This window comes from Hermetia illucens, chromosome 1 (assembly GCF_905115235.1).
Source record: "Hermetia illucens chromosome 1, iHerIll2.2.curated.20191125, whole genome shotgun sequence".
NCBI lineage: Eukaryota > Metazoa > Arthropoda > Insecta > Diptera > Stratiomyidae > Hermetia > Hermetia illucens.
In genome coordinates, this window is record NC_051849.1 from 71,044,601 (window position 1) to 71,072,574 (window position 27,974).

Sequence of the window (27,974 nt, forward strand, 5' to 3'; positions counted from 1 at the left end):
AAAATCTATAAATTCCGTCTACTTGCAACTTCATCTTTGCTTTTATAAATGTACCATATACATTATATACCTCCTCCGCTTGATACCTGTTCGATGCGCAAGGAAATTAATTAGGCAAGGGAAGAAAAAACTTAATTTTAAATAGTAAAATTTTCATGTAATCTCAGTTCCTAGTTATCATGCGTTTTTTAAATAGGTTTCCACTATCTTACAACTTATAAAAATATAAACAAATGATCAACAAAAATTAGTAAATACTTTACAACAATTAAAATCATCATAAATAATAACACAAGCATCAAAATATTATATGAAATATTCCAAAATTTTACAAACATAACCAGATAATATTAACAATAACCAAAAATTTCGTTTTCTTCTGTTGCTCATAAATGGGCCAACTAATTTAGAGGTGAATACAAAAATAACTACAATAGCAAACAAGCATAGTCAGAGTTAACTAAACTAGAGATAATATTTCACGATTTTTCTTTTACATTTTACTTTGGTGTTACATCGAAGAAACGAAAAACCGAACAGATATTAATTTAACACTTTAAAAGGAGGCACGAAATGGGAGTGTTTCATACTTCTCTATAGTTTTCTTTACAAGAAAAACTCTAGATCTGATTAATTCAGAGAATTTTTTTATATGCACGACGACTTTTGCAATAATGAATATTTTCTTCTCTTTCATGAGCGCGTACTCAATTTTTTCAGTACGCCAATTATTTGTAAGTTGGTGTTGCTAAGGTGTTTTAGTTATTTTTGTTATTTTTCTGAAGTTGCCTGGATTTGTGATTTCTGGTCCCTTAAATGGTACTCGCTGGACGAATGACTACTCTAATATACAACTCTACTACAATGGCAAGACATTGAATCGAGGATAGCCTGCTCGGAATTTCGATATAAGGTGTCAACTTGAAATAAAAAACTAATCGAGGTACTGACCTAGCTACCTAAAAACCGATGTACCAGCGAATGTTATTATCTAGGACAAACTTTTACTATTTTCAAAAGTATACAAGTTCATTATAACAACTCAATGCCCGCATTGAACTTTGAACCTTTTCCAATTGAATAAGAAATCTACGAGGGATCAATTTTTGTCTATCTAGCACTTTCTAGACTTTAATGTCGAGCAAAACCTGGTGTTTTACGCGATCAAAATGCCTCTAAACTAGATGCTACTACATAATTTCTGCACCGACTGGTCAAATGAATAAGATTTTATCCTCTCCCGAATCTCCAGTAATCTTCGGCCCACGTGATATTGCCTTTCTCTCGTATTTACTTTCTGATAGTCTCGCTATTCCCTACCGCAATCCCAACCAGAAATCACCTTAATCTAGACAAAATCATATTAAACGTATTCATTACTTCATATTGCATAAATTTTATACACAAGTTGGTGCATTACTTGCATCCGATATAAAATCTCTACTACGACAACACATCTCGCAAATACGTTTCGTATCAGGATTTAAGAAAGTACAAAACCTACAACTCCACTCACTCGAATTTGTCACAATATTTGATGCCGAATTAGAAGTTTGCTGTTGATTGTTTTCCACCTTCGCGACACCACCTGACGAAGTGTTTGGTACTGAACCGGATCCGGATGCACGATGATTAGATGATTGCCGGCGAGTATTCGCCACTCCTGCCCCGCTTCCGCCTATTGCCGTCGTTATTGCAGTATTCGAAGTAAGAGATTGCCTTCCATTTACTTCAATAGTAGTGTTTGAAGATTTCGTGTTTTTCAGTTTTTGCATTGCTGGCGTCGACATAGCAGGAGTTGGCTTTTGTACTTGTGTTGATTTTGTCACTGCTGCCTTTTGCACTACCAGATCGTTATCATGTTTTAGAATAGATTTCTCTAATACTTTTGGCTTTAAGTTGACTATATCTTTTGCAAGGTCGGCTTTCTCTAATGTTTTTGATTTCATTGCCGCACTCGTACTTGAATCGTTGGCCACCGATCGTTTCTGTGAGTCCATATTTCGACTCCGTCGCTTTTCACTGGCACTTCCGATATTCATAGAGTCTAAATCGAGGCCACGCATCAGTAAATCACCTCTATCACCCAAATCTTTTGAATAACCATGTTTTTCAAGATTCTGGAAAACGTAGTCCCATGTTTCAAACGATCCCACTCCATCATGATCTTTGTTATGGGACCTAGAAATTTCAGAGTTTGCGCCATTCACAATGTGACCCCCCGTATCTACGGTATCCTGGTAGTTATCGTAGTCCCGAGATCGCGATAAATCATTATTGTCTATTGCTTTTTCATACTGTTGCAGAATTTCTGCGTTCCTGGCGTATCTATCTGAGGGTTTTTTCATAGCTGACTTCCGGTCACTCACGCCATAGGTAGCATTGTTTGTAGGAATATCATCAAGCTCTTCATAGTTTCTATTATACAAATCCTTTGATGTATGATTGTTCATAGGTGCACGGGAAACATCGTAATTCTGCTGTGCCTGCTTCACTTTATAGCCGCGTCCATTCGGCGGATGATCGTAATTGTCGAAATTATTAAGATTACGATTATACTGCAACTCATTTTGAGGTCTATCATCTAGATCAATCAGCTGCTCGTTCGAACGACCGTTTGATCCGTAGGTGTACTGCCGTGAATGTGCATTATCTTTTACATTACCACTTCCATGGTTATTATACACATCCTGCGCCTTTTTCAGGTAACCATTGCAGTCCCCGTACACTTGATCTGGTTGCAGTTTCCCATAAAAGTTCGGTTGCTCCGGCATAGCAACCTTATGATTACATGGCACCACCACTGCTGGGGGCGGAGGCGGTGGCGGGGGTGCATACTGATTGACGTTATTCATTGCAGCCGCACATTGACTGGGAAAGTGATTATTCAACTGACTCGATATATTATATGGCAACGGATATCGATTATAAGGGTGGTTGTATGCACTGAAATTGCAACTTTGGTACCCATCGACACAGTCGTAAACTCCATCATAAGGCGGCCGGCCGCCATTGTCATATGGCTGATCAAAAGAATGTCGGTGGGGAAGCCCTCCCGCCGTTGTATTAACATGTTCTCCATAATGTTCCAGACTTTTCGAATGTGACATTTGCGGCGGAACATAACCAGGTGCTTTATAGTGAAGTGGAACTGGAGGTGGCGCCCCCATAACAGCGTTTTGCATATAAATATTCTGTGTAGGTTGTGAATGAATACTGCACATACCCGGATATTGTGTTGTAGATTGAGCAGCTGGTTGCTGTGGTTGCATTGGATGATGATTACAAGCACTCGCTACAGGTGGCATCTGAGATGTAGCGTGACAACTATGCGCACATAATCCGCACGAAGGAATCATTTGAGGTTGAGGTTGTGATTGCTGGATTCCGGCTCCATAGCAATTATCTACATAAAATACCCCTTTGCAAACTAATTCAACGAAATAAGAGTTAAAACTTACCTGCGTTTAGCTTTTCTTTCTTATACCGTCTTTCATGTATTGCGTAAGTCATTGCTCGTATTGCTTGTGATGCACCTCCTATGTAATAATGATTGTGACTTTACAAATCCATCAAATAAGAATGTACATAAAATTGTCAACTTACCGATATGAGTTTCCCGAAAATTAAAAATATCTTGCCATGAACAAGACAATTCACTAGCAGTCAGTCCCAGGAATATTTGTTTCATAATCTAAAAAATAAATATAGTTCCATTCAAAATTAGCGACCAACTTGTGTCATATCTGCAAAACATATTCTTTTTATCAAATATTCCTAAATAACCGTAACAAAAGATAATATTGTGATTCCCAAAAGGTTATTGGCCACCGCTATGCTACCAACAATCAACAACGTATTCTTGCACAACCAACTAAACAAACGTAACCTACTGTGGTTTCCGCCTTCTAACCGTCGTAATTCATCCAAATTCAACTAAAATTTATACGTCGATGGACACTGAACCCAATACTACATTCAGCTGAAACATCAGATCATTTGAAAATCCAGGAATCTTCGGTATTTTGGGATTGGCTTAGTAGATAAGCCGGGGGTACTCAAAGAACTGCCGCTAACATTAGCGCGCGAAGTAGAGGGTAGCGCAACAGTTTCTAGACCCCTACATAAAAAACAGCCCTTGGTGGGATCTAGCGTGTTAACCACACTTATGCGTCATCGTTCCCGCTTCACTGAAATACGCTTCAGCTCCACCAGGACTTCCCAAAAAGTCCGTACTCCCTTGGGGCGACCCACTCGTCAACCATCTTGAGCGAGTGGGTCCCATGAACCAAACGATTAGATAAAAACAAGTCGGGAAACTGTCCAGCTGGACGCTTCAGATAGAAAAGGTTTTGTGTATTTCTCTTATAAAAACATTTAAGTGTATTTTTATCCCATTAGAACCTAGCACATAATATATGCATATATTATGTGAGAAAATCCCCTTTCGCGTGATACTGACATTAAAAGTCTTGAATTTGCACAAAAGCGGCAACTTTGACTTATTATAACTTTGTTAGTAATGCGATTTCCCCAAAATTTCGTGATTCTAGGATAAACTTAGAGGGGTTTAGCAGTCAATTATTAAAAACTATAGTAATATAATAATAGTAGCACCATATAGTGGTAGCCTCTTCATTTTTTTCAAATTTTTCGGTTGGTGCGGCCCTCCGCACACTACCCACCTTTCCAAGAAATATCAAAACTAGGACCCGCTTCGGAAAGTGCTGACCGAGACCTTTCATTTGATAACCCACATGACTATATTCAATGGAAAAAAAGGTACACCCACCTTTTGCATGTATGAGAACCTTTCTGCTCCCACTGCACGAATCCCGATCCTTTGGCTTTGACTTGCCGCGGAATTCCTGCTTCCAAGAACAAAACCGCACGAAGCCACGATCGCAGTACCTCCTCCTTCTCAAAAGATCGATCACCCCCAACTCATAAGCTATCCATCCCATCAGCCGCTCCTGGCTACATTCATTTCTGATTTCGACGACCCTGGCTCTGAAGTTCAAATTCAAAGTCGGCTCAGCATTCTGCATGGTTAAATGCATGCACATTCGCTCTAACCCAGGTCAATCGATGTCGATGTGTCAGCAAAAAGGGTCAACGTACATTTTTCTTGGTCAATGTTCGATGGCAATTGAATTTGGTCCGATCTGACATCAAGTGGATGCGGACTTAGGACCCCGCAATCCTCAAAAAAAAGAATTGTAATTTAATTCAAATTGAAATTTGTTGGATTCTTGAGTTTAGGGAAAAGCGGTTAATTGTTAGGTTGATTTTCCTTGAGAAAGGCGAATGACATATCGTCCATGTCGCAAAACCGAGGGTACTACAAAAATTAACACAGACCGTTTCCAACAGATTTTAGACAGAAAGCGCTGCTAACGCATCGAGCGACATCCAGTTTAATGCAAACAAAACGATTCCTAGATGTACAAATTGATCGACGCCTTCGATGTTCTGCCCATTATTGCATTATTGAATTATATCGAGTCTCCCTTGGTGGATGGCCCTGTATAATTGTGATGCTGCTTAACCTGAACCGGAATCGAAATTTGCAGTTTGCTAGCCCACAAATGTCTACCCATTTTAGCCACCTATGAGGGTATTCTTAATCCCAACTCACAGAGCAAGAGGGTTCCGCTATTGAAGATTTACCCCGAAAATATGACATAAAATAAAACAATCACGTTTTATTAAACATTACATTCTTGAACTTAATTTTTTATAAGCCGCAATGAAAGCATATACATAAGCGCATATACTATTATTTGCGGTCTATTGTGTATTGAAAATTATATTAGAGTGACATATTGCCCATAGCAGAGTTGGAATTGGGAATAGAAAGCCACAACTGCTTGCAATTTACCAACCGTTTTATGAAATTTCTATTATTAACTTTCGCCAAAGCAGAACACTCCAATGATTCTTCGTAAAGGTGAAATGATACTAGTCAGAAGCTTCTAACTTCCCCATGGAATCCAAATACGATTTTACAACGAAGTTATCCACATAAGAGATCCGATTCGATATTCATTAAGGGTTTTTTTTATGTGGCGGTTTTTCAAAAAACAAATTTTTCTTTTATATGTGTTTTGAGTTGAGAGTTTACTGCAAAAATCTTAGACCGAAATTCTAAATATTTACCGAGATAAATACTAAATATTTACAGAACCCGGCAGCTCAAACGAAATAACGATTTGCGCATGGAACGTGCGGTCCCTGTATAGATCGAATGCTGCCCAACAGCTAGCCGATCCCCCGTCCCAGTATAACTTTACAATAGATGCGCTGGACATGGACCGGTTTCTTGAAGAAGAGCAATTACATCATATATTATAGTGGCCATCCAATAAACCATATATTCTTAGTCAGTCAAAAAATGGAATCAGCTGTTTTTGGCGAAAGGCTATGCACTCTGGGCTTCCGAGACAAATTTATGCCTCATTGACGTTCACGACCCTACAAAGGAGATCCCAGAGTCGGAAAAGGATACCTTCTACGAAGCAATATAACGAACTCTCAACGTCTGTTCCAGGTATGATATCAAAATAGAGATTTTAATAGTCAATTAGAGATGGAGCCCATATTCAGGCGATAGGTTGGCTCCCATAGCTTACATAAAAACACCAATGATAACGTACTGCGGAATGTTCAATTAGCAGTATCGCACAAAAATTGTGCTAATCGAATGCCGCAACCTCTTAGCCTGGATGACTGTCAGAATATATAAGAAGGCCAATATAGACTCGGAACACTATCTCCTTCGCATAGAGCTCCGGACCCGAATAACTCCGCCGTCTAACACCCCCTCAAACATTCAGCTAACGGGAACACTGAATCCAGCCAAAACAAAGCCCTTCGTAACACCTATAAAGAGTAAATGGATGTCGCATTAACTGCAATCAACAGAGGTTCTGGAGCTGAAACATCGACAAATGATCTTCGCAGCCAATGGAATTTATGGGATAAAGAACCACAGGTCGCCAAGATATGATGAAAGTAGAGCAGAACTAGTTAAATGAACTGGAACAATTACACCAAGCAATCAATGTACGATGACTGGCAAAGAAGGATATCACGCAGTGCAGCAATTACATAGATACCACGTTGCTGAGTATCATCTATAAGATATTCTCCGCTATCTTGCTAAGCCTGATAGCCCCATATACCCAGAACATCATCGGCCCACGCCAAAGACGCTTCACTCCAGGCAAATCAGCAACAGATTAGATTTTCTCTCTGCTGAAAGCTATGGAAAGGCTGTTGGAATATGACCATCAGATGCACCATCTTTTCATCGACTTCAAGGTCGCCTATGATAGCATAGCCAGGGTAAAATTGTATAAGGCCATGAAAATTCGAAATCCCGACTAAATTGATAAGACTGACTAGACTGACCCTGGCCAATGTGCGAGAGCATAAAAAGAGCAGGATTATTCTCGACACCATTCGACATCAACAACGGTCTAAGACAAGGGGATGTCCTATCATCCATTGTTTTTAATCTGGCCCTGGAAAAAATGAAAGGCACCCTCCTCTTCAGGTCCACCCAACTTCTGGCCAATGCTGACGATATCAACACAGCGGGAAGAGCAACGCGAGGCGTTCAAACTGCCTTCATCCAGATCAAGCAAGGGGCGAGAGATCTTGGGCTGGTCCTTAATGAATGCAAAACGAAGGGCCTGGTGGCAACGTCAGCGCCAGAAAACGAAGAAACAACAACATTAAATCGCACTGGTCAAATGAGAACAATAAAGACAAGAGACTACAACTTTGAGACAGTTGATAGTTTCTCCTATCTAGGGTCGAAAATCACGACCGATGAACACTACAATGTTGTTTTGCAACTGTCGAAAAAAACAATTCAATTTTCATTACTTTTTTTACAAGTAATGCAAAAAATCATAACTTCAAATTTCATAATGATCAATATATTACTTTTTGAGTTAGAATTTCCGCAAATGTGAAAATGTGAAATGTTTGAAAAGTCGGCTTTCGGATATGAAGACACTTCTCACTCGTAGTTACAAACAAATACAATTGCACTGGTAGAAGGGACTGACGCCAAGTACCTATAAATCCACTATTTACGTAGCATTACAAGATTACATAAGGATATAAAACGACTACTTCTGGGGCGCTTCCGCCTGAGCCTGTACTCGATAATCGCTCAATTCTACGGTCATAAGATCTAAAGAAACACGAATTTCGTTTTGAAACTTTTGTTGGAATAGCTAAGTTAACGATCTATACAATAAAAAATCGATCCTAATGTAGTTCCCCCTTGCAAATACAATTCCCCTTATACATTGATATTTCAGAAACCGAATGTCTCCTTCTTCAGTGCGTTTCACAATCCTCTTAGTGATATTGAAATAGAGCGGAAATTTAAACATTCACTAACTACTATAAACATTTATCTTATTCAAGAAGACAGGAGGTGAAACTGCCTAGGCAAGCTTTGAATTTTTGCGGAACAAAAAAGATAACATTCGATGGGCACTCAAGATCGCTATTGTCTTCTGCGCATATTCATTGGAATTGGTTCTCAGTTGTGTCATAGTGTTAGTGCACGCCAAAATCAATCGAAGCTGGCGGCGATCCGAATAATATTATACTTTAAAATTGTCCTATTGGTTGTTTGTAACTGGTTTTCTTATTATATACATTCGCACACAGAAGGAAAACGACACACAATACATTAACAGATGCGTAGAACGTACTGTAATCTTGACTTGGCCGGCTCAAACCGAATGATTCATTTTTGGTCCTCCTTTTTAAAGTTTTTTTGTAAAACAAAACCCCCGATTCATTGTCTGTCTGTCTATCATACCCGATTTACTCGAACTGATTGTCGTGAAATTTGGTGAGAAGGTGTGGTCCGTGAAACCCTTTACATATAACCAGTGGCGTTTTCGGCTGAGTTTGAGGGGTAGTTGTCCGGATAGCTCAGTGGTTAGAGCACTGGGTTGTCATACGGAAGGCCGCGGTTCAAATCTCGCTGGTGGCAGTGGGATTTGTATCGTGACTTGACGTCGGATACCAGTCGACTCAGCTGTGAATGAGTACCTGAGTCAAATCAGGGTAACAATCTCGGGCGAGCGCAATGCTGACCTCATTGCCTCCTACAGTGTTCTGTAGTGTACCGTTACGGTCTTGAATGAAGTGCTCTAACACACTTCAAGGCCCTGATCCAACATGGATTGTAGCGCCAACGATTATTATTATTATTGAGGGGTAGTGTCCGGATAGCTGAGTGGTCAAAGAACAAGGTTCAAATATAATTGGTCCCCATATATGCAAAGGGGGAGTGTAATTTTTTTTTCATCAAATATAATCATGTGGGGTATCAAATTAAAGGTCTCGGTTAGTACCTGCCGAAGCCGGTCTTAGTTTTGACATTTATTAAAAAGGTGGGGAGTGCGGGGGGTTGAAAGTGATCATTTTTTTAACGAACCCATTCTCAGAAACAACTCAACCGAAAAATCTGAAAAAAATCAGGGGGCTGCCACTAAATGGTGCCTAGCCTCCGAAATACTCTCTATACCGATATCTGTTCAAATAAAGTTAATAATAGTACATCACTATAATTTTTAGCAGTTGACAGGAAGACCCAGCTTAATTTCACCCTAGAATCACAAAATTTAGCGATATAGGCTACAGTATCATCATCCTGCCAAAGTTGGTGAAAAACGCACTATTACTGACAAAGTTATGCTAGGTCAAAACTATCGCTTCTCTGCAAATTCAAGGCTATGAATGTCAATATCACTTGAAAGTGGAAATTTTCACATAATATATTTTACGTGCTATATGCTAATGGGACAAATGCACATTCAAATCTCTTTATAAAACAAATACACAAAACCTTTCATACCTGAAGCGTCTAGCTTCCGGTTTCCCGACTTGTTACCAGTTTCACCTCCTGTGTATAGTCTTCTTGATCTTATTTTATACTTACTTGACACTCAACATACGCAGCCATGGCATCACGCGACACATTCGTCACTTGATCGGGGCAAATTGGCCCGTCAAGCATTAACGTCTGATCTGGCAATATTTTATAACCCATTGCCTCGAATAACTTATCAGCGTCTACCAGATTTGCACCAATATCGTGTGCATAAAATCCAGAATACATCTGAAAAATGCACAAAAAAATAATATGATTTTCGCTCGACGAAAAGTTTAATGTAGATAGATATGTATATCAAATGTTTATAGATCATATATGATGTTTTGAATTGTCAACCTAAGCTTCTAATATATGAAACACAAGATGAGGCAAATTATAAAAAGTTATTACGAACGTTAAACATCATGCAAGAAACAGAACATTGCACATAGAATACAGTGAGCGACACATAATGCCAAAGGCTCATGTTTTTCACTACGTCTCCACTTTATAAAACCATTCAAATATATTTGCAAAGCTATCAGATCATCAGAATGTTCATCATCGTTGGTCCACCACATACCTTAATATATCTATACTCCTTCCTCCAAGGTTTCGTAAATAAATTATTTGCATATTGACTAATCGATTCAAATCCCATCATTGCTTTGTAAGCTGAAAAGTCGTCCATTTCCTTTATCGATTTCTTCAAGACATGTGCTGTTTCGGGAAGGAAAAATTTTCGATCGTGTGGAACTATGCTTAAGAATTCTTTAAAGCAAGCTGAAAGAGAAAATGAAAATACCTGCTTTAACCACCTCTCAGCCAATTGATTTCAAAAGTAAATACCTTCAAGTTTCTTTCGTTCTTCGAGCTTCTGCATACCCTCTTCAGTGTCTAAATAGTTCCAATGCCTCTGTAATATCTCTTCCCAAAGATCGGGAAGAAGATCCCGAGGCATGAAGTCAGACATAGTGAATTCTGTAAAGAAATGAGAGTAGTAGATCAGTATTTGTTTTTCAACCTCGTGATTTTTAAGATCTTGTGACTATTTATTGTAAGATGGCTAAATTCCCCGACCAAATTTGTCCCAAAATGGGCGCAGAAATTGAACTAAAAGGAATAATTTTTTACATTCAATGTAATTCACGATCGTGATCCGAGATTTTTCTAGATAAGTTGCGATGATTTAGGATGGATCGACAATTTGCCTTTTCATTTTGAAGTCGGACGCGAAACGCTCCCCATGAATCGTCAAATTACTCGATAACCACATCAAGGTTGGTCTTCTCTTGGGCAGTCACTGCTGCCCGCATGACCAAGAAAAGAATCTTTTCAGGTTCAAGCAACAAAACCAGCAAGCAAATAACGACAAATAAAGGCAAATTTTAAAATCTTTGTGCATTAAGAAAGGAAACTGTTTGTAATTTTCTCATGTCAGGAAGTCAGCTCTTCCTACACTTTCGTAGTAAAGAACCTCAGAAGCTTAATTATTCTTCTAATTGAATCAAGTTTTTATGCCTCGCAGGTGATTGCCTACCAAAAATTTTTATATGTAGCCCGAGCCACCCAAGAATACATAGTGATAGTGTAATGAAAACTACTCCGCCGCCCTCGGACCTTGAGACCATTCAAATATCTCATTCGTTTACAGATGGCACAGAAAGCGACTAACAATGTATACATGCTTAGTATAATTGACACTTGAAAAAACGGCAACTCGGGCCGCCTTTCATTTGGAAATCCGTGGGCCAATATCAGGTGAATAAGATCGTGCAAATCACACAATTTGCGAATTTTCCTTCCTCCAGTCCTTCTGAAGAAAACATATAATCGTAATCACTGAAGGAGAAAAATGATGAGTCCAATTTTCAATCATTGTTATCAGGTAATTGAAGCCTTTTGAAATAGAGCTGATAGCAGATGCTCTTAAACTAGCCCTAGTAGGACTTCTAACGGAACACTGCTCCCTAAACTATTATCTAAAAAAATTGGAGGTTGTGAGCTTGTCTGTTCGCAGCCAATATAAGGATGAGGTGACAGGTGACAGCCATGCGCTCCATATGCATATGTATGGGTTCCTTATACGAAAATGAGGAACCTTCACATCCTCTATCCTTGGGGTGATAAGTCCGCGGGCTGAAATATAAGGTGTAGGAAAAATCCCATATGATATTCGAATAGTGCCAACATTCAGAAGTTTCCTTGTAAAATTTGAACACAATGTGTTGACGTTGATATGCAAAACATAGACAATAAGGGGTTTCGAGTCTATCCAAACCAAAAAATGGTTTGAAAACTATTACGGCGAGTCTGTCTTCGTGAAAACAATGATCTGTAAGTGGTTCAATACCTTTAAACATAGTAATACATACACAAAGATGATGAAGATTTTAGAGGACCGAGAATGGCAACATCGACGAAATCCACCGCATGGTTTAAAATAGTCAAATGCCACCTGTTGCCGCTTTCGGTCACCCTGCTCCGCAGGGTAAAGGCGCTGAGGCAGCGTCTGATCAGATCGCCTCTGCCCTGCAATCAAAACCGCATAGCCAATATTATAAAAAATTTTAAAAGTACTGGGCGCTTGCCCACGAAAGAGTAGTCGGCTCATTGCAAAAGTAAGTTGCTTCTCAAATATGTGCAGCCCGCCATCAAGTACATGGTGGGCTCAGGACAAGCTCATCCCAAACAAAATTTTCATTTTTGATGATATCTATTTACTCCCTCATCGAGGCATGGACCTTGGCTAAATAGCTCTGAATTTGAAACGAGAGGATCATCACACTCTTCCTATCTGCATTAATAGACATAGCACCAAAGACGCCGATCAATTTGTATATATGGGTAGGGTGGCATCTGCGGATGAACTGAGCTGATGACGCTGGACGCACTAACATACCTAGATCCGCCTTCACTGTCTTGTCTAAAGTCTAGAGGTGCAGTTATCTCAATACCAAAGTCAACTTGAGAATATTATGTGCTAATGCTCTTTCTGTCTTGATATGGGGGCATGTGCTACTCTACACAACTGTTACTTAAATGCTCGACACCGTCGTCAATACTTGTCTAAGACATATCATCGGGGTATATAGGCCTGATACACTTCAGTAATAGGTGAATTCCAACCATATCCAACGATTGATCTTCACAATCTCGACGATCATTCGCTTCTTCCACTAGTGGGAAAAATCGCAAAATCCCACGTTTTCTGCAAAAGTGGAAATAGCAGCTCTGCAGAAACAGTGATGAAGAACTCTATAGGTAGACCATCAAGACCGGCGATTCGGCTTGAGCATATTGATTGCAGAAATGTTTTGACTCCAACTTGAACGATTGGTCCGCATCCGTATGTTACAATAGTTACCCATTTCATTCACATGAGGTAGAACTTCCACACATGTTGTATGATTGACAATTATGATCAAGTGATCCTACCACCTGTTGAGCTGCGCATTGCTGTTAATGAGAAACCGATCGTTAAAATCTCTGAATCTCGAAAGATTTGCCACCACCAGAAAATCCGTCCATGATGCAGTATACGATTCTGTAACCATTGTAACTTGCGGCGCGTACGCTTTCCAGACCAACGCAATAGTAAATTCCCTTTTGTCGCGGCGCATATCACGATACACTTCTTTAGATTTGTCACAATACCACAGCTTGAGCACAATACGTTCACCGCCATCGTAGCGATAAAGTTAATCGATCCACTTCCACAGTTCGCAGTCAGCGTGGAACATAGCTGACAACCGCCTGAGAAAGGAGCATCTTTAATCGACTATTCAAGACATCTGCCGTCCAATCAGCAGAATAATTCTCCCACTGTCGAACGACAGCTGGATCATATCGAAGCTCTCCAACCCTATGAGAAGAAGCCCCTTTCGAGGCAGATGTTAGCGTCTCGTTACACCCATCCAGAATAGAACTCCTAAATCTACTGCTGTTCGCAATATCGACAAGGAGGCAATTCAAAGACCCTATGGAGTGAAGAAGTCCCATGGACATTTTGACCGGCCTTAATACACTAGCTGGAGTGTCACAAGATGATATTTGTTCCTCCTGTAACCCAAAAGCAAAATCTGCGGAACACTTACTATGTGTGTGCAGCATGCAGGTCCCAACTCCAGATAAAGGGGGAGGTTTTGAGGCAATGTACTATCCTCAGCAAAACGAAAGTATAATGATGAAATCAGGGAAAGATATAAATAAAGTCTAGTTGGAGTTACTCCATTATGCATTCAATGTCGTTAAAAAAAAAATTATAGTGTTGTATACAAAGCCTTGGAGATGTGTTAGAGCATTTAAATCAGCCGACAAGTCTGCACGCTAAAAATTAACACCCTCACTGGAAAGACGAAGGAACTCGCAAGAATCCTTCGGAAGAGACGCACTGATATTTGTGCTCGACAAAAAACTATATTGGTACCAAAGGTGACAAAGTGGCAAAAGTGGTTGTAAACTTTTCTTTTTTGGTAATCCACACACTCAATATGTTTTTGGCTTTGCATTTCTGAGAGTTTCTGTGATGCCATTAAAGAAGACAAGCGATTTTATGACCGGCTGATGAAGCTCATTATTGTATCACCTGAACGCACAATTAACTTCTTCGCCATAAACGCACCATACACAGATCGAGCTGATGTGATTCCTTCTGGCAACTGCTCGACTCAAAGACCTGTAACGAGCACACCGATGACTATATCGTCAATGCAAGCGATTTTAAGGGCCATGTGGGTGAAAAGGCAGACGACAACAAGTTCCATGAAAGAAAAGGGGTTTGGAGCACGCAGTAAGGGTGACGAACGTCGATTTTGCGGAGACACAAGGTCATGTACTTGTAAATATATGGTTCATCAAACGATTGCCTTATCTTCAAGCCCTTTATAACCGCCACTGACTATGAAGCCATTCCCTAAGAGATCATCGCACCTCAACATCATGAGCAAATCAAGCTAAAAACACGATTCATAAAGTGGCGTATGCAACCCCCGGAGTCATCAAACCTACTAAGCAGTTCATCAACCGATATACATATTTAATCTCTACCGTAGGTTTTTCGTCAGAAAACAAAGTCAAACAAAGAATATCTCATAACATCAAAGATTGCACATTGTTTATGGCTTCCCACATCCCAGCGGGAACCAAAAGCAGAGCTTGCTTAAAGATTCACTTCGGATTGATTGTAATAGATCTTAATGAAATCACTGAGCGAATGACGCTTCAAAATTCCTCTATGGGAAGATTGATGGAAGCAAACACGCGCAACATTCTCGCCCATTGATCCATGCTTGCTCCCCATCCGTTTCCTGCTAAGATAAGATGAAGAAATATACACAAGAAACCCATCTATGAGGTATCGTGACACCAATACCACTTTCCTACCTCGTCCCTACCCGAAAGCTGCACGATCAGATTCCCTGCACCTTTGCCGCTAAAGTTGCTCCCCCTGTGTAAAGTCTTCTTGGGTGAACTGGACACTCGAAACGGCGAGAGTTATCTTTATCGACTTGTTAACACACACAGAATATCGAACACTTTGTTGCGTTAATAAGAAAATGGTACAAATCAACGAGCTACGATGGATAGATGACTAGAATATTTCGACCAGATTTCAACGGAAGAATTTGTTCTTCCTGCAATATCACAAACACTACTACAAATGGGAAAAGGTAGTCCGTGTTTCCGTCGGTGTCCATTAAAGAAACGCCCTCTCGCCACTCCTCTTTGTTCTTGTTGTGGACACTGTCACACTGGTTTATGCAGATGATGCTTTCCTAGCGTCTCATAGCAGAGCTGTCTCGAACAACTTCAAAGATGAAATGATCGCCTCATGCACTACGATCTGAGACTGGATCTGAATAACACAGAATTTCTGTCAACCGTGCCTAATGAAACAGGAACTATCGCTGTTAGTGGCAGTAACCTACCCAGAACTAAATGATCTAAATATCTCGGATCAATGCTATCAGCCATTGGTGAACTCCGTTATGAAATTACTTTACGCATCAATGCAACTTGGATGAAATGGCGAACGTGTCAAATTCAAAATTTACCCCAGTGTTATTCAACATGTTGTTGCTATGGTTCTGAGTGTTGACTGACTGTTTGACAATGAACCTCGCGGTAACGAAGACGAAGATGCTACGTTAGACAAGTGGTGTGATACGGGAAATTATGCGATTATGCGGTACACTATCCTCTGAGTGATCTGAGACTGAGTCTCTCCCCACCCTATACACATGTTACCCATCGTGCCTCATGAAATTCAAAATGAAAATCAAAGAATTTACCTACCTAAGTATCATTTTATATGAAGTTGGTCAGCGAAACCAACAGTAAAACGAACCTGGCATAATTACTATTTGTGTATTTCGATTAAAAAATTATGAATAATAATCAAACCAGTTTTTGTCTTGATTAATTTCTACGACCGTGCACTTTTGGACAACGGTATCATTCCATGAAAAAGAAATATATTTTTCTCAATGAAGACAAAAAGCCGTATTCACACTCATACGAGCACAAGGAAGTCTCATTCTACGTTTACAAGACAGCCGATTCTAGTGGTTTTATTTATCACACCTTAAAATTTTCACAAGGCACTTGAAATAAATCTCCAGCCTCGAATAACATAACTTTATAAACTTGCAAACCACGAGTTTCATATCTGAGTATAACCTGGTATTATCCGCGCTTCCCATTTTTTAATTATGAGCTCTATTTACGGGGGAACTCCCCAATTAACCCATTAATTCACTTCAACATGAACTATTGTACTCACTTATCAAACGATTTTTTTCTTCTTAATTACTTAAATCCACTACACGCAACAAAAGCGATTATTGTTCATATGAAATCGTTTTAAACATGCATTGTTTCTATAGCACATATAAAACACATCCAAAGAATCGCTGAACTCAAATATCTCACTACAACGAACCTTTCTTATCAGATTCTGTATTATTTGATCGATTTTACGGAAATATGTGATTATGACGAGGCGCAAATATCAAGTATTTCAAGATCTTTCGTGCGAATAAAAATCGAATGTTTGAAAAGAACACACATTCAACGTAGTGCACAAACGGCCGTTTTGTTTATAAACAAAACCAAAATAAAGTGGAAGCAGCATTACAGTTACGCAATCAAATTCGAAAATTCTAGTCAAATTTCAACAAAATATTTCAGAGAATAGCAACAGAAAACTGAGCACTATCATTCCTTGTAGCTTAAAGGATGCAAGAAACTGATGATGCGGTCATACCTGCAGATGTCGGCAACCAAAGATCTAATTCCTAATTGGGACAAACCAGCTGAACAAATCCATCATTGTGAAATATTGGAATAAAACTTCATACGATATAGCCATCAACCTCCGACAAGCAACAGAATCAGGCAAGTCAATGGTGAGTAACCTGAAAAACAACCTAGAGGACCCTTCTGCAAGAGCATCACCGAAGCTCATTATACGGTAATCATGAAAAGCTTGGTAAGCAATGACCCCTAATCGTACATAGTGAATCGCATATCAAATCATATTCGCGGGAAATAATTAAATATCCTGAAGCCACCAGATGACGCTGCGACAGAAAAATTTTGCACCTATCACCCCGTTACCATGATAATTGATATATATATATGTGGCTTTTAATGGAAAATATTTTGGTGGTGTCCGGTGAGATATCAAATTTTGAAAACTATTGAAAATACCACGCAGAAATCAACCACAGGAAGATCAACCAGACATGTACGACAACTGTCAGCCAGTAGAGTTTCTGAAATATCTGAAGAACGAGACTCGCCACTGGAGACAGAAAAAATCAGAGCCTCTATTTCAGGAGTTGCTGAAACATGAGAAGAATAACACCCACACCGAAAATACGGTGATTTAACAACCTGTGAATTTGAGCTTCTACTTCAAGCGCTGTCGAAACATCTCAACGTCTATTTTCAGAACTGCTGCAATTCCCCAAGAGCAAAACAAATGGGATGAAGGTGAACGGGCACCACAGGCTCGATAAGAATTCAGAATCGCTCCCAATAAATAAATGGAAAGCTGAATATATGAAGCGGTGAAGCCACAGCCGGACAGTCTGATGGCCTACTGGAATACTAAGACGTGGGCGGGCTGTCAAACCTATCAAATTTTCGTCAAAAGCGACTGACTCTTGCACAGCTGAATTTTTGCATAGGTATCGAGCAAAAAGCCACACATACAATACAGTATAAATAATAGATGAAAAATAAAAGGCTGTCAAAAGGTTAAAATTACAAAAAGCACGTAAAATTTGCAGATTAAAAAGTCGTTTCACAATTCGCACTTGTAACCTATAACTCAAAGCCTACCATAGCTAGAGCATTAGAATAAACGTTGAATCGCAGCTGGGAATTCACTCTAGAATCAAACGCTTGTTTTTGAAAATAGAGTTAGTTTTGTGAAAGCAATAGCTTTCCAAAGGCAGTATGCTAATTTTCTTACAATAAAATTATTTCCATTTTATCGTGATAAAATTTTGTTAAGAACATGTTATCTTAAGGAAACATGAATTCACCACTACACACCTGAACACCTGAATCAAAACGATAGTCCGCTGTGTGGACAGCAGTGGCGGCCAAGGTTATGGCATCCGTATTTTGAGGCGCGCATGATATTTTATTCTTCGACTATCTATGCGAACGTAAAACTATCAATACCGAATATTGCATGTCATTATTGGATCGATTGAGTGAAGAAATAAAGAAATAAGTCGGAATAACGGAAACTCACGATTCGGGTATAAAGGATTAGTGTTCATCTTATGTAAGAGACTTCTACACACATTTTTCCATCCGTATATAGCTACAAATCCAACATATTCCTTCATATATTTCCAAACTTAGATATTATCCTCACCCTAAACAAACACACTGCCTATTACCGTGTACATATACATCATCAACGGCTCAACAACGGGTATCCGATCTAGACCTGCCTTAATGAGAAACTCCAGACATCCCGGTTTGCGCCAAGGTCCACCAATTCGATATCCCTAAAAGCTGTCTGGCGTCCTGACTTACGCCATCGCTCCATTTCAGGGAGGGTCTGCCTCGTCTTCTTTTTCTACCATAGATATTGCCCTTATAGACTTTCCGGGTGGGATCATCCTCATCCATACGGATTAAGTGACCGGCCCACCGTAACCTATTTTATCCACAACCTGACGGTCGTGGTATCGCTCATAGATTTCGTCGTTATGTAGGCTACGGAATCATCCATCCTCATGTAGGGGGCCAAAAATTCTTCGGGGGATTCTTTTCTCGAACGCGACCAAGAGTTCGCAGTTTTTTTTGCTAAGAACCCAGATCTCCGAGGAATACATAAGGACTGGCAAGATCATAGTCTTGTACGATAAGAGCTTATATACAGGTATATAAATTGATCGTACCCATATTTCCGATTTAGTTCGTGTACAAAACCATACATATGTACATATGTACATATAAAGTACGTATATTGAATACCGCTAGTTTAATGTAAATATAAATATGTATAATATAACTATCTAAATTAGACATTACCCGAAAACTTCATTAGCACGTATATACATACCTGCACACATGTCTGTCTGGAGTAATTGATATTCACATACAAATGACTAAAAAACTAAGACAAAATACTTCTTTGTGACCCCCCATTCATGTGAGCTCACTTTGTTGTGGTATTGACGAATTAATGTGGTTTAATGACGTCATACACGTTGTAGAATGCACGAAATTCAGCAAAAAATGCAAAGTTACAGTCTATCAAGTAAGAGCGTGGTCGTGTTAATTTATAAAAAAAATTATTTGATGAAACTTTCATATACATATATTCATTGTACACATTACAAACAATGATGCAATTTGGTCAATAATGTGTCCAGTCACCACCGGCGTCGATAATTGCCTGGCATCTCCGAGGCATGCTTTCTACTAATTTGACGGCGTATTCTAGTGGTAAGGATCTCCAGATCCGACGAATTTCGTAAGACAACTGCTTGAAAGTGTATGTGCGTCTTCCACGAAGCTTCCGTTTAATATATGCCCACACATTTTCAATAGGGTTTGCATCGGGCGACTGCGACGGCCAATCCAATGTAACGATGCCAGATTGAGTCTTCCACTGAGTACAGACCTTGCTGCGGTGTTTAGGATCGTTGTCCTCCTGCAGAATCCAATCTTCATTTCTTGTGATGAACCATCGTTTGGCAGATGGCAGTAAAGCCTTTTTGTAGATTTTTATCATTTTCTCGGCATTTAGGTTGCCAGTAAAGAGGTGCAAAGTGCCGAATCCCCGCTTTGAGAAGCAGCCCAAACGATGCACCTTTATTCCATGTTTTACGGTCCGCTGAACAAGCCTCTTGGTGGAAGATGACCAGGCTCGCGTGAGGACAGAACGTGCCCATATAAAACGTTCATCAGTAAAAATGACATTTTCAAAATCTCTATCAATATTCTCATGCGCCCAAGCGAGTCGCTTTGTCACATGTTTTTCATGTTCATGTTTTCGTCATTGTGTTGCGCCATTTCAGATCATGAGTACAAAGATGGGTTCGGATAGTTTCGTAGGATATATCTAAACCTTTTGCCATTAATTTTGCTTGTCCTTGCCGCAGCGTTAAAGCAGGATTCTGCGAAAACAGATTCACTATTCTTTTTTCATCTTTTTTGTTCACTTTTCCTATCGAGCCACGTTCTGGTAAGTCATCGACATTTTTAGTCACTTTATATCGCTGTATCCATTTTTGTACAAATATGCCTTCGACTTTCTCATATATTAAGCAGCCGCTGATTGCGACATTTTGGGATCTTTCGGGTGGATGCAAAGGAACAGCGTCGTAGCGCGACGCGTACTTAGCACTCATGGCGCTTAACGTGATTCTCTTTCAAAAGATAAACGACAACTGAATCTTTGTTGATAATGCATCAAGGACAAAGCTTCCCTCTATCGGCTCGCGAAGGAATTAGAGCGAAATCTTCCATTACCTATCGATGAAGTCGACCACGCTCTTACTTGACAGACTGTAGAACCCTCTATAACTTTGTTAATAATAGCTGCATTTCCTTGACTAAATTGTGCATTATCTGATTCTTTACGCAAATTTTGTACATCTAGGGCGAACTTAAGGGTGGTTTCCGTGTAAATTTCTAAAATATGGAAATATACTATTATGAACTTTATTTGTGCAGACATCAGAAACGGATGTATGTTGGAGCCTAGGCGTCGTAGAAATGCACTACTGTGTTTCTGAGAGTTTTTGGTTAGATAGATTCTCAAAACGAGACCTCCTTCACTTATTGGGGCACACATTTTGAGGCCTCATTTCTCTATATTATACATTTTCAGAAAGTAATGGAGCCCTTTCATTTGATACCTCACATGACCATATTCTGTGAAAAAAATTTACACCTTTAAAGTGTTTGGACTAACAATTTTTGATAGTACGACGGTTCACAGAAAAATGACGGTTTGTTTGCAAAAGTGGAGTTGAGACTTTGCCGATCTTTAAGGAAGCTGGAGCTGACTGCTACGATGCCAGAAAATCGTCTGGCATGGGTGAAAGGGCATCAGCACTGGACGCAGAAAAATTAGGATAAGGCTATTCAAAAATAATTCCAGCCGCTATTAAAATGTTCACAGAAAATATGAAAACATTTTGTTTAAGATTATTCGTCAGATGTGTCAGCGATTCAGATCTTGGATGACGGGACCAATTTAGCCCGACGAAGGACTAGCGAAAAATTCAACGTCGGTATTTTAGTACCTAATCACCTAATCCTATTTAAAATGTGTAGGGAGTCCTCAAATCTACAATTAAAAAAAAATAAATTGTAACCAATAAAAGGGAAACAAATGATAATAACTATAAAATATGGAGCAACTGCCCAAAAGAGTTCAATTAATTCAAGGGCCAGGTCTCACAAACCACCCACCCCTAAAATTATGGTAGTACACGCACATGGTATCTAGATGGTTGGCATTTAACCACACCTACGCGCCATCATTCGTCATAACCTCTTAATGGCCTTCAGCTCCCCACGTCTTCCCGAGACCCGAGACCGAAATAATTGCATTTCCAGATTTTAGACAGGACAGAGAACGCGGGTCTAACGCTCTTAATGCGTCGCGCAACATACAGTTCGGTGCCACCATCGGAAGAAACCACGTTTCCAGGATCATCACCAAGAAGAAATAATATCGATGACAAAATGCAACTCTCGCTTTCTACACCAAAATCCTCTGAGATTTTATCTCATGGCACGTGAAATTTTGCGTCACCATATGTAGCTCTAATAATGAATATTGATTTCTCGACTATCGAAAGCTTTCTCGAAATCGATAAAGAGCAGAGGCAGCAAAGATCCAAACTCCGAACACTGTTCCAAAATGGATGTTGGCATGGTCAATGCAAGAGAATCCGGAGAGGAAACCAGCCTGCTCTCTGTCGATCAAACTTTCGAGATATTCTTTGATGCGTTCCAGGATTATTTTAGCACATACTTTGTGATGGATTTCGTAGATGCGCTTGCGCAACAGGATCGATACCCTTTCTCAACTTTTCAAATCTTTTGTTGAGTCGAAACACTCAGAAGTTTAAAGTGCTCCTACACATAATTCTGTTATTCGCTCCAAAATGTTGATTGTGGAGACGGATAACCATGCCAACTGCAACGCAGAACAAGATATGAACCTCTACCGCAGGAATCTCACTAGCCAAACGATCACCCAAAATTCTGTCAACGGCAGCAATGGGGTTACTAATGGCAGAAGTAAACTTTAGTTTTTAAATCTGGCCTGGCGTCTGGGAGAAGCTCAGTATATTCTGTGAATGCGACCTGGAATACCCTCAAGGCCTCATTATAAGTTGAGTCGACATTCCCAGTTACTCAACTTCTTCTGACTACTGGCTTCATGGAGTGTTTTAGAGGGGGAAGATTTTAATTGCTCTTTAATCAGTCGCAGTCGACTACGCACCGATGCGAAGAGAAACTTCTTCGAAAATTTGCTGCCACGGTGGTATGGCAACTCGATTATTTTACACTATCATCCGATATTGGTTGACAACATTTTGTTCCGAAGCATGACTTAGTTCCGCAAAACGGGTTATAAACACGTTATGAAGTCGGCTTCTGTTCCCTGCTCGGTTCGTTTGGTTGATTGATGGCATAACCAACCGCCAAACCTCTAGGGGCGACGAACCTGATGCTATTGAGCGACTCTCAATCGTGTTAGTTACTATCTTCATGTCACTAGAGTTTCATTCCCAAAGGTAATAGAGAAGCTGTTAGCCCTGCAACAGAGCCCCAATGTTACCATACCTCATTTTTATCTCCAAAGGTAAAGAATTTGAAGGGGAACCGGTGAAATACAGTGTAACGCCACTGCAAATCATCCGATAGGCGCCTCAATTCCTTCACACCGGATTGGAGATTTCTTAAGCAGGTTTATGTACATACAGTATGGTGCAAAAATGAGTCAACGTTGGTTAAATGTATAAAGATTCCCTTCTTATAGCGCATGTGCTGGAGTTAGCAAAAAAATTATTTATTATCATATTCTATATAGTTCGAATAACTCATTCGGTTTGAAATTATGCCTCCCTTCCTTTCTTCCCCCTTTTTCTTAAAAGAGAACTCTAGCCTCGCATTGACTCAATTTTGGACCAATCCAGAAACTGTTCTTTTAACATTATTTTTCTCCCTATCACTATTCTAACGAAAAATTAATTTTTATAATCATTGTTTAAACTCGTGCTAAGCTATTCAACATGATTTAGTTAAAACAAGAGCCCTTAGCATCGCAATAAAAATCGAAGCTATTTCTGACGACTAGGAATTTAAATCAAGCCGGGAAAATGCAAAATTATTGCGGATTGGTAAAAAACATGTAATAAAAATTATAAATAATTTAAATCCCACTAAATCGTCCCAAACTCTCACGCCAAAAGGGGGGCCTCAAAAATGATTACACCAGCTGACACGTTCATTTCTGGTAGGCTAAAAAAGGCTAAAAAGGCTTCACTCCAGGCAAATTAGCAACAGATCAGATTTTCTCTCTGCGGCATGCGATGGAAAAACTGTTAGAATATGGCCATCAGTTGCACCATCTTTTCATCGACTTCAAGGCCGCTTATGATAGCAGAACTATATACGGTCACGAAAGACTGACTAGGCTGACCCTGACCAATGAGCGAGGCCAGACAAAAGTAGCAGGATCACTCTCGAGACCATTCAACATCAACAACGATCTCTTTAACCGAGCCTTGGAGAAAGTCATCCGCGATGCAGATGTTAACGCAAAAGCACGATCCTCTTCAAATCCACCCAACTACTGACCTACACTGACGATATTGACATTATGGGAAGAACAACCCAAGTGTACAGAGCAGACGATGCGAAATATTGGGCTGCACATCAATGAAGGCAAGACAAAGTACATGGTGGCAACGTCAGTACCAAAAACGAAAGAATCAACAACATCGAATCAAACTAGTCAAACGAGAACAATAAAGATAGCAGATTGCAATTTTGAGACCGTTGAAAATTTCTCCTATCCAAAGTCGAAAATCACAACCGATAACAGCTAAGACGATTAAATCCAAGTAAAGCTATACACGTGTCACGGTTGGCTCAAGTGGTTAGAGCGCTGGGCTACCGTAGTGGAAGGTCGCGGTTCAAATCTCACTGGAGGCAGAGGGATTTGCTATCGTGACTAGATGTCGGACACCAGTCGACTCAGCTGTGAATGAGCACCTGAATCAAATCAAGGTAATAATCTCCATTGAGCGCAATGATGACCACATTGTCTCCTACAGTGTACTGTTACGGTCTTGAATGAAGTGCTCTAACACACCAGACCCTGATCTAATTGGATTGTTGCGCCAAAGATTATTATTATTAAAACTATACAGGGATCAGAGCTCTTACTGTACAAGACAATGATCTTGCCAGTCCTCATGTACTCCTCGGAGACCTGGGTTCTTAGCAAGAACAGTTGCGATCTCTTGGCCGCATTCGAGAGAAAAATCCTCCGAAGATTTTTTGGGACCCCTACATGAGGGTGGACGATGAAATCTATGAGTGATATCAGGATCGTCTGCTCGTGGATAAAATTCAGATCACCTAATCTGCATGGATGAAGATGATCTAGTCGGAAAGTCTATAAGGGCAATATCTAGGGTAGAAAAAGAAGATGATGGATGGATAGAGCGATGGCGTAGGTCAGAACGCCAGACAGCTGTTAGGGACATCGAATTGAAGGAGCTTACAAAGACTATTCCGCTCGAAACCTCTCACCATAGGGTCAAAGCTCTTACTGTACAAGACTATGATCTTGCCAATCCCCATGTATTCCTCGGAAACTTGGGTTCTTAGCAAGAAAAATTGCGAACTCTTGGCCGCGTTCGAGAGAAGAATCCTCCGAAGAATTTTTGGCCCCCAACATGAGGATGGACGATTCCGTAGCCTACACAATGACGAAATCTATGAGCGTTACCATGACCGTCCGGTTGTGGATAAAATCCGGCTCAATAGGTTACGGTGGGCGGGTCACTTAATCCGTATGGATGAGGATGATCCCGCCCGGAAAGTCTATAAGGACAATATCTATGGTAGAAAAAGAAGACGAGGCAGACCCTGCCTAAGATGGAGCGATGGCGTGGGTCAGGACGCCAGACAGCTTTTAGGGATATCGAATTGGTGGACCTCGGCGCAAAACCGGGATGTCTGGAGTTCCTTATTAAGGCAGGCCTAGACCGGATACCGATTGTTGCGCCGTTGATGATGATGATGAATTGAAGGACCTCGGCACAAAACCGAGATGTCTGAAGTTCCTTACTAAGGCAGTCCTAGAACGGACACCGGCTGTTGCGCCGTTGATGATAATAGAAATGTTAAAAAAGCCACAAAATTGTTAAGTGGTCAATGATATTTGGTGTTCTAATTTTTTCTTAGAGTACAAACTCATTAATTTTTATTTCGATTTTTAATACTATATTTTTTATTTTTTAATAAATAATTTTTAATTGTATTTTTTTTTTTCATTTTCGTATGAGATTGACCCATTTTTGCACCATAGTGAATATAGATCAGATATTCTCACTCCAGTTGCACAAAACTTCGAACGAACTACCAATGTATGCCTTTTGTTATATTCCAACGGAAAACGGCAACTGGGAAAAGTTTTTATACAAAATGTACCTCGATTCAGCTGAATCCAGACCAAGCATCAGCCAGACACTCCACAGGAAAGTCTCGTATGTATGGAAGTCAATCGACGCGGGTAGAAATACTGTTACAGTTTTCAAACCAGATGAGCAGCCGTTAAATCGACCAACTACAGGCGAACCAAAACGGGGGCCAAGGTTCGATATGGAATGTCGCGATTAATTGCGATGACTACAAAGACGTAAGCATGCTTAAAGGATTTATATAGAATAGCCGCTAATTTCAAAGGAAATTATAAGACCTTAAATCATAATAATAAACATTGGGCTCCGAAACTTTCGCGTATCCCTCAATCCAAAAAATGACCTTTGCATGGCCCAAACAAGTGACTGTGGCTCCTCAAAGTAGAAACGACAAAATCAAAGTTCATAAATGTTCGCATGCCTTCATCACTTCACAAAAGTTAGAAGTACAGATATGGGTTTTGCTATCGCACTGCAAAAAATAGACGCAGAGCTGAGGCATTACTTGCTAATATCCCCCAGTGATTGCGCCGCTACCCCACTACCCCCTTGCACTGAATTATCATTCATTGGTCACGATCGAATAAATCGATGGTGAATCATCGTGCCACCACTCGGCTCCAGCGTATTGTAAACAATGTCACAGCGACCGCAGGTCTCGGCACGGGGGGATTATTGTTGAATTATGGAAATTGAATTGCTGAGGAATGTGAAGTGTGATCTTGCTTACGTTGCAACCAATGACTTCTAGCTATAACCGTGTTTCCCTGACAAATTGTTAGCGAATCTCTACTAGCTGGGGTGAACGACATCGGGATGATTTCCGCGCTCGACCTTCCGTCTCTATTCGGCAGTTTTGCACTCCCTCGGGCCCTCTATTGATTCTCGACGTTGGCAAGTTGCACAACCAGAAACGTATTCAACGTCAAATGCTGAGGATGAAAATCAATACTAAATAAAAGAAAACATGCTCGGAACTTCCGTCAACATCCTGCCCCGGTTCGAAAACCAATTCCAGGGCGCGGGCTCCACACGGGTATCCCTGATTTGTCATCAATTCAGAATTGCATTCGCGCTTGTGTCGCGCGACACAATTCTTGCGAAATTCAGACAACAAAACATCGCCTGCAACTACAGAAATCGAATTCAGATCAGAAATCATCTAATTATAAACTACGTCAGCGAGAGCTCGTCGCGGCCGGGATGCATTGTGCCCACCACCCAGGCGAAAAAAGAACGTCAAAATAAAATCCGTCATCCATACCTCTCAATGCGGAACCACTCGGGACTGTTGCCAAAAATAGTTTTGTTTTCTTTGTGCCTATCACACGCTCGTTCCACTTTAACTCTTCCCTTCACGGCTGGCCATTAAAATAATATCGGGATGGTTATATTGCTCGATGCACACGAAATTTTATTACTCGAGACGTCTTATTTCCTCCCCAACTTTCTTCAGGTTGGCTTTTCGCGAATTCGTTTATCATTCGAAATTATCACAGTTCCGTTTAGATTCACTCCACTCACATTGTCGTTTGGATTCGTGATTGTGTCGGCGCACTTAATACTTTACCGGATCGACTACACGAACGATATTTTCTGAGAAAAATTCACTTTATTCGCGACTCTGCAACATTCCAAGACGTCATGTCGCCATGTTTACTTCTAACTTTCGCAAATGTCAAAATTACACAACAAACTGTTATAATGCTGGTGTTGAATGAATTTTAAGAAGTGTTATACGTAGGCACTTCAAAGGGAAGCGTTCTGAATAGTCCAACATAATTTATAATAATTTTCTAATCCAATTAGTACTTATTCGTATGCCATTAAAATATGAAAAAAGAGAATTTGAA

The 27,974-nt window shown here is 40.1% G+C and overlaps 1 protein-coding gene and 1 long non-coding RNA gene across 3 annotated transcripts; one reads left to right on the plus strand and one right to left on the minus strand.

Annotated features, from left to right (window-relative positions):
• On the minus strand, positions 1 to 27,523 carry LOC119654091 (protein tamozhennic). 2 transcript variants are annotated; one of them, XM_038059264.1, is made up of 7 exons: positions 16,208 to 16,690; positions 10,760 to 10,891; positions 10,494 to 10,693; positions 9,977 to 10,156; positions 3,607 to 3,694; positions 3,462 to 3,539; positions 1 to 3,406 (listed from the first exon to the last, which is right to left on the minus strand). In XM_038059264.1, exons 2-7 carry the CDS (start codon positions 10,881 to 10,883, stop codon positions 1,398 to 1,400), a joined length of 2,679 nt encoding a protein of 892 aa, XP_037915192.1. In that variant the 5' UTR covers positions 10,884 to 10,891; positions 16,208 to 16,690; the 3' UTR covers positions 1 to 1,397. The 2 variants fall into 2 exon arrangements, with proteins under 2 accessions (XP_037915192.1, XP_037915186.1); XM_038059258.1 differs by lacking the exon at positions 16,208 to 16,690 and adding an exon at positions 27,386 to 27,523 and having other exon boundaries at positions 2 to 3,406.
• On the plus strand, positions 27,424 to 27,968 carry LOC119654106. The gene is made up of 2 exons (XR_005249789.1): positions 27,424 to 27,577; positions 27,631 to 27,968. It is a non-coding gene; the product is annotated as an uncharacterized LOC119654106 (long non-coding RNA).
• The last annotated feature ends 6 nt before the right edge of the window (positions 27,969 to 27,974 follow it).